At 39.0% G+C, this 7,874-nt stretch overlaps 1 protein-coding gene across 1 annotated transcript; it reads right to left on the bottom strand.

The window, feature by feature from the left end:
- LOC8068908 (MLO-like protein 15) lies at positions 1–4,590 on the bottom strand. The gene is made up of 14 exons (XM_002453974.2): positions 4,202–4,590; positions 3,956–4,013; positions 3,608–3,816; positions 2,916–3,032; positions 2,778–2,829; positions 2,575–2,666; positions 2,391–2,465; positions 2,208–2,296; positions 2,059–2,108; positions 1,825–1,865; positions 1,408–1,617; positions 1,077–1,144; positions 926–986; positions 1–642 (listed from the first exon to the last, which is right to left on the bottom strand). The coding sequence occupies exons 1-14, from the start codon at positions 4,478–4,480 to the stop codon at positions 442–444; spliced, it is 1,602 nt and encodes a 533-aa protein (XP_002454019.1). The 5' UTR covers positions 4,481–4,590; the 3' UTR covers positions 1–441.

A 7,874-nucleotide genomic window follows, 5' to 3' on the forward strand; every position in this document is an offset into this window, starting at 1 on the left:
GAATCCAAGAGCACAGAGGTGATACAAATATATTACATGTGGTTTGATTCTTGATACACTAATTTGGAGGCGAGGGGCCACCTGTAGGTGTTTTCATTCAATCCACAAGAATTTTACTATATCACAACAAAATGTTCCTACTTGAAATCGAAGCAAGAACCTCTCTTGCCATGATGTTTACAAACTGTTTTCTCTTCTCTTGGAAAAGCCTATACATATATGTGGTACTATTAACACATTTATTTAACTAATGCACAATTCAGTTGTCTAAACTCTTCACTATGTTATACATATGTTAATGTTGTGCCCATGGCAGACATGTTGTAGAGCAGCACTTCATAATACAGAGATGTCTATTGGAGCCAGCAGCCACTATGGGTGCGGCGAAGTGCGCTTACCTACCTAGTATATGTACATTGTGCACTAGCTTGTACATCCACATTAGATCAACCTTGCAGTTCCTTGTTCCATTGCTGATTCTCTCTGTGCCTTATTTGACATTTGAATTCCCTCACCAATAGGTGAATTGTCACTGACACTTGTTGTTGCCATTCTATTACGCCTCCTAGCATTTTCTGCCCAGTTGGTGAGGCCTTCGGAGATATTTTCATCGAAAATGGCCTTCTTAAAAGAACTTCCCATCTTCATTAATGCAAAACATTGAACATTAGCATCAAACTAAACTCAGAGTGGAAGTAATTAGGGAGCATTAACATATGATTATACTAATAGTTGAGCCACACAAAAATGGAGTATATTACCACGTTGATGTACACTTTATAATAGTGATTGTGCTTTTTACATGCCTAATTTAAGTATTGGTTGAACCATCTAATTCATAAGCTAAAATAAGTTACCAAAAGGTGCCTAAACAAAATGAGTTCAATATAATATGAAGCTATCTAGACTAATTTAGACAACTTACTTGGGAGATAAGAGCGTAGAGAGGTAGGGTGCTGTATCCACATAAGAGTTGGCTGATGACACTGAGAATGCATACATGATATAAATTCCTAGTTCCTTGAAAGTTTAAAGTTTAAAAATGGCAAAACTAACAAATACTATAGGTTCATTACCTTATCACCACACGAATAATAGCATATGCTGGTTCTCCCATAATGCAAGAATTAAACCCATACGTGACCTGCAATGTTTGGTGAGTATGCTAAGTCAAGCTTGTTTTATACATATTATGGGAAGTAAAGCTAGTGTCCTTATACTAAATGAAACATGCATACATTGTTTGATATTATGTTCTATATATATTTGGTATCAACTTGGTTTTATCATGATGAATTACAATGACATATTTTTCTTATAACAATGGTCCATGGTGTAACTATAAATTGTATAAAAAACTAGTAAATGTTTGTAGGGTGAAAAAGGAAAATGACTAGTTATTCTTACCAGCAACCAGAAGAAGAGTGCAATTTCAAATGCATTTTGGAACAAGATGATATGAATCAAGAGAAGAACTAGTTTAGGCCGATGGAACCAAAAGAGTTCATCCGAAGGAGTTACAACTAGAACCCCTTCTATTGCCGTATGTTTTTGGGCAACCTCAAGAGCCAACTCCGTGATAATATGCTCCATCTTACTTCCGAGCACAAGTAGCAACTGTATGGAAAAAAACACACCCAATATGTTATGGTTCTACTAGTGAAATGGAAATTTATACTATAGATATATTTGTTGTGTGAATGAATTTCATTGAAAAGTACAATATATGTATTATTTATATTTCTATAGGTGTAACAAATAAAAATTGTAGGTGCAATGCTTTTATTTCTATCTATATAACACACATATATATTGCTTACTTACAATGAATGGGGCTACTGATAGCCAAATGTAGACGTACCATCCTATGATGACAACAATGGAAGAGCAGTGTTAGTCCTTAAGAAATGATATGATCATTTAATATAGAAGTTAAAAGAGATGTATGTGATGCAATCATATAGGAATTACAACAATGCACCACTAGCATTGTATCTCATTTATGCATAAGCTAAGTATAAAAGTTTGAATTAATACTCATTGAACAAAGAAACATACCATGAACATTGAGTAGCAAGAATATCATTAGCATAGCCCAAAGGTACCAGCTGTGACAAACACATATATACAATTGTTGATCAGTCATCATGTTTTAGTATTATAAGAGACTATGTGAATAGTGTGGATAAGTAGCATAAGGTGTTTACCTTATGCCAACGACTTTCTTGAAATCCACTTCCAATGCTCTATTCATATAATTGTAAAAGTTGAATTTTGGATGCCCCCTGCAGTGTTTCTACCAAAGCCAGAGAAGGAAAAAAATGTAACTTTTTCTATATATACAACATGAATAAATTAGGAAACATGTATGAAGTTGTATGTCAAGCTACCATAACAAAACCAAGTCGTAGGGTTGTGTAGTCCTCCTCAGTGACTGACCCATAGAATTGTTTAAAAAAAGAGCGCTGGAGTAAAGTGAAAACATTATTGTTATTTTATATTGAACCGATACTGACAACATAAATTACGCGCTAACAAATTTTAAAATACATGGGAAACATGCAAGATATATACCAGCCAACCGAATATTCCCCATCTTTTTCCATGACCTCTGAAGTGACTTTTGATAAATTGGAATTCTTGCACATGTTTGATCATTTGAGGAGCTACAAAATTTGGTCCCGACAACACATTATAAACATACGGTTTATATAGAAATTACTATAATAAAAAATGTGCAGTTAACTTGCTAAAGTAGGCAGTATATATGTGTGTACCACTATCATTGTTTTGCTGGATCTTGTCCTCCCAATATTTCCAGTTTCTTGTCTAAAGGTATGAACAACAAAACATTTAGAAAAAGGAATCTGATAATGTATTTTGAACATATAAAGCTTCACATTTTCCATATATACCTGTGTGATTCCAAGAATAACTGTAACAGCACTGAGAACCACATGCGTGACTGCCAAGACGAAGATAAATATGTGTAACTGATGAATAGCTTCTACCGAAAGAATTGGAACTTTGCCCTGTAGAATATGACGACGGCATACAAGGCAGGTTATGGAAGGTGAAGGGCAATCGTAAGTAAGATGATAATATAATATATTGTTTGTAAGCAACATTTGGGGAAGTGCTTTTCCTCGAAAAAAAATTCAGAAAATTGCAGTATTGTAAACTTACTTTTCGAGATAAATAAATAAATGTATTGATTGTTGGTATCATTTCAAAATATCTAATTAAACTCGGCATTAAAAAATAATTCGATGATGACTATAAAGTTCACATAACTGATGAATTTTTTCATTTTTTACATCACAATCCAATTGACTATTTTATAGGTGAAGGGAGTACCAAAACCAAATTAATACATGCATGGTCAACAACAAGGTGATCGAGACGGAATTGAAGCTGTGGTGAAACGCCGGTAAACGCCGGAAGTAGTACGTAGATTTGATCGTTTCCAGAATAATTATTCCAGTAAACGCCGGTACGGTGCCGGCACCGGCACCGGTGACCGGACTTCCCCTTCCGTTCCGTATAGGGGGGTCTAGCTAGCAAACCCAATAATTAATTAATGCAGAGAGCAAATACGCACACGCACCTTGAGGCAGTAGTCACTGGAGGCGCCTCCTCCGGCGAGGAGCCTCCTCGTGCCGCCGCCGGCGATCATGAAGTGCGCGGTGACCTTGTCGTCGGCGGGGAGCGAGCAGGGCAGGAGGTGGCGCATCACGCTCTCCTGGACGCATATCTTCTGCGTGGTGCCCTGGAACACGGTGAGCAGCAGGGAGATGAACCCCAGCAGCATCAGCTCTGCGTTCGTTTCGTATATGGACACCATTAGGCACGAATTGACCGGTGAGCAAAGCAGATCGAGTAACACAGACAGGCATGCATGATGATCGAGCAAGATGAAGATGATGATGCTGGTATGTGTGTGGAAACCACGAACCTTCTTTGACCTTGAGGAGGGCTTCGTACAGTGGCTTCCGGCGCCCTTTTGTTAGCCTCTGTATATGTTCCATTATTCATGCAAGAAGGAGCAGAGTTCATGTGTATGTATTTGAAACGGCGGCGGTTAGCTAGTTATGTATTAGTAGCTTAATGCATGCATAAATTAAATTAAGCTGATTCAGATCATCATCAGTGGATTCGGACGACGATGGATGCATATGCATGTGAGCGGTGGACGTCGTACCTTGCCGAGGAGGTGGAGCAGTCGCTCGAAGAGCAGGGAGATGACGACGATGATGGAACATACGGAGGCGACGATCCACGTGGGCGTGTGCTCCAGCGTTATCTCCTCTGCATCGTCGCCGCCTCCGGCCATGGCCGCCGATCGATCGCAACTGCTTAAGCTTATTCCGTCCCCTTGATTAATTACTTTCGCCGCCCAATCTTGGGCAGCAATAATAATGTCAAACACGGAACACAGATCGACTAGCTGGTATTCGTCATGCACAGAAGTGGCGCGCATGAGTATGAATGAATGGGTTGCCTCTTCTTATAGCATAGGAGTAGCATAAGACTGAGAAGATATACTAATACTATGTAATAGTCCAAGAAAGAGACAACAACATGAAATAGCTTGAGACCTTCCTATATTTTACTGGGCAACCTTCCTATATTTTATTGGGCAATGATAATGCTAAAATTGCTGCTAATAATAACAACCGATTAGAACGTGTGTTTTGTCTTGTTATTAATCCAAGGGCTGAGTTAGTTATATTCTCCCCCGTTGAAGTCAACGGTGAGCATTGAGCAGAACCTGCTCCACACGTACGCACATCTATACCAGTCTAGCTCATGGGTAGTACTACTATTTTATTTTTCTGTCTGTCCGCACGCAGAAGCGTGAAGAGACCGGCCGGTGTGCTGTTCCTGCGTGCTGATAACCCCGCGTGCTATGGATCGGAGGGAGAAAAAAACATGGACCAATTGAGGGTGCGTGGTCCGACGATTGAGACCCGCGTGGAATTGAAGAATTAACGAACGGTTCAGAGCAGTGTTGTTTTGTACGTGTTTCCATTTCTCTCCGTTGATCAGCAGCTCTCTCGTCTGGATTCTGCAGACAGACAGGGGTAGTAGACCTGTTCAAACTTGAAACCCGGTCGCTGTCGTACTGCAGGTGCTTCTGGTGAAGTGCATGTGTCTGTCTAATAACCAACGAATAGTCTGCCTCTGATACGTTCGACGAGTACGTGTTCATTCAGATGTTATTCAACAACATGACAAGAATGAGCTAACAGTTAAGCATGCATGTTATCTGTTGGCTTAACAAGCAGTAATCAGTTAACTGATTAATCGGCAGCTGAGTTGTAAATAAAAAAGAAAAAAAAAACAATGCATTGTTCGACTTGGATCCGGCAGCTGGTCAATGACAGGAAATAGAATAGTAAAGGGCAACGTGTATGTACGTATGTGCGAGGCAACACGCGCGTCAGGGTACCTTTCTCCGGATTTGTTTATTACTAGGAGCATTAGGGAAATAAACAATCTTAATTACCTTGAAGCTAGGCCAGACTAGCATAAGCAAATGGACTGCTGAGACCGGTCACACACTAGTCGACGTCGTCGGAACATGGTGTGGGATCGTGCGCCTTCCACGATATGCATGGAAAAAATTACACCACTCTTCGGCGAAATGGTCATCAACCACTGGTCCACTGCATACGGCAGCAGCTGATTGATCAGAAAGGAAGACAGGACACAGTTGGAAAGGCAACAAGAGCACATAGGCATAAGTTGAAGAGAAAAAAAAATAGATGGATATTTCATACAATGTTAGAAAGAGTGTTTGGATACTAATAAAAAAACTAATTACATAACTCGGCTGGAAATTACAAGACAAATTTATTAAGCATAATTAATCTATCATTAGCACATATAGATTACTCTAGCACTTAAGACTAATCATAGACTAACTAGGTTTAAAAGATTCGTGATTTCCAACTAAATTATGTAATTAGTTTATTTTTTTATCTATATTTAATACTCTATACATGCGTCTAAATATTCGATGTGATGAGTGAAAACTTTTTGGGTTGGGAACTAATAAACAAAGCCATAGTAGCAGGAGTAGTAGCATGCATGTTATCTGTTGGCTTAACAAGCAGTAATCAATCAATTAGTTAACCGACCGGCAGCTGATGATGAGTTGAAAAATAAATAGTAAAAAAACAATGCATTGTTCAAGTTGGATCCGCCAGAGGTCAATGACAGGAAATATAGACTAGTAAAGGCAATAATGTGTATGCGCGAGGCATGCAATGCAAAAACACGTCAGGGTACCTTTCTCCGCCGGATTTGTTGTTATTTGGAGGAGAAGGAAACAAATTAATAATCTGAGTCGCGTCTGAGGAAGTAATATATGAGCAAATGGATATATAGTACGTGGACGTCGTCTTACAGCTCAACGGGGTTGTGTGGTTGCTAGCCACAATTTGCCACACTTTATTTTAGGCAAGTTTGACTAAGTTAGCAAGTGTTTGGTTGACAACTAAGCTTAAGCATGATTCTTTTGGGCTTCACATGTCATAGAGTTAAAAAGTGTAGCAAGATTCCTTTAGACATTGTAAAGTGTGGCAACCAATTTGTTAGCCATACTTTTTGTGGCTTGCCACACTTATCTAAAGTTAATTATGGTAGACTATGGTTAGCAATCAAACATCCACTAAGACATCGATGGTCGCAATAGGTGTGGGCTGGTGCGCCATCCCACAGATTCCCAGACTGAAAAATTATACCACACTCGAGACGAGATGAACTGGTCATCAAAAACCAGTGCAGATCATGGCAGCTGATCGACCAGAAATAAAGGAACAGAAACGGCTGTTGAAAAGGCAACAATATTCAGTTGGATAGCACGCGTAGCACAAGGTCGATCGAGCCTCGGCCTGTATCAGACGATCGATGCATGCATGAGACGAGAGAGACGTACAAATACGGTATACCCCGTGCCGCTGCCGTGCCGTGACCGTGAGCTCGCTAGGACGGTCCGACAAAACATATGCAACTACTACGCGGCAGCTGGTTGCAAGCAAGCCGTTGCTGACTAGTTGCATCAGCAAGAATTCAGCCGCGACCTTGACCGGTAAGAGCATCTCAAAAAAAATTATGCAATTAGACTTTGCATTTTTAAAATTTGTCAAAAATCTTAAAAATTTCTCTCCAACAGTTTTGCATTTGACTTCATTTTGGCAAACTTGGTATTTGATGGACCAAACTTGGCATTTTTGCATAAGCACAATGGCTTGGCAATTTTGATATCCCGAGAATCTCCAAATATTAGAATCTCCATAATTAAAGTAAATAATTATAATACAAAATAAATCTATAATAAGTGCAATAAAAGATATTAATCAACGTGCGCTAAAAATATTGAAAATCTGCTAGAAAATAAAAAAAAGTTGAGAAAAATATGACCTAATATGGCACATATGTGTGGGAGAAAAGTAAATAAAGAAAAAGAGAGAGAGAGAGAGTCTGGAATGAAAAGTAAAGAAAGAAAAGCAAACTGACGACAGCTACTGTGAATATGGCCGTGTTTACTTAGGCCTTGTTTAGTTCGCAAATTTTTTTGTTTTTGGGTACCGTAACATTTCGTTTTTATTTGACAAACATTGTCCAATCACGGAGTAACTAGGCTCAAAAGATTCATCTCACAAATTACGGGTAAACTGGGCAGTTAGTTTTTATTTTCGTCTATATTTAATGCTCCATGCATGCGACCAAAGATTCGATTTGATGGAGAATCTTGAAAATTTTTGCGAAGTAAACAAGGCCTTACTGAAACGAAAACATTTTGTGACACTGTAGCACTTTCGTTTGTTTGTGGTAATTATTATCCAACTATGTATTAACTAGGCTCA

Source organism: Sorghum bicolor, chromosome 4 (assembly GCF_000003195.3).
Source record: "Sorghum bicolor cultivar BTx623 chromosome 4, Sorghum_bicolor_NCBIv3, whole genome shotgun sequence".
In the NCBI taxonomy this organism is placed as follows: domain Eukaryota; kingdom Viridiplantae; phylum Streptophyta; class Magnoliopsida; order Poales; family Poaceae; genus Sorghum; species Sorghum bicolor.

What these genes read in the sequence shown, in the direction of transcription:
- LOC8068908 (XM_002453974.2), bottom strand. Translation starts at nt 4,480, where the DNA reads ATGCGCGCCACTTCTGTGCATGACGAATACCAGCTAGTCGATCTGTGT. An exon ending in GGGGAATATTCGGTTGGCTG is followed by an intron (nt 2,466 to 2,574) that starts GTATATATCTTG and finishes ACTTTACTCCAG; the next exon opens with CGCTCTTTTTTTAAACAATT. An exon ending in CTTGCTACTCAATGTTCATG is followed by an intron (nt 1,866 to 2,058) that starts GTATGTTTCTTT and finishes TTGTCATCATAG; the next exon opens with GATGGTACGTCTACATTTGG.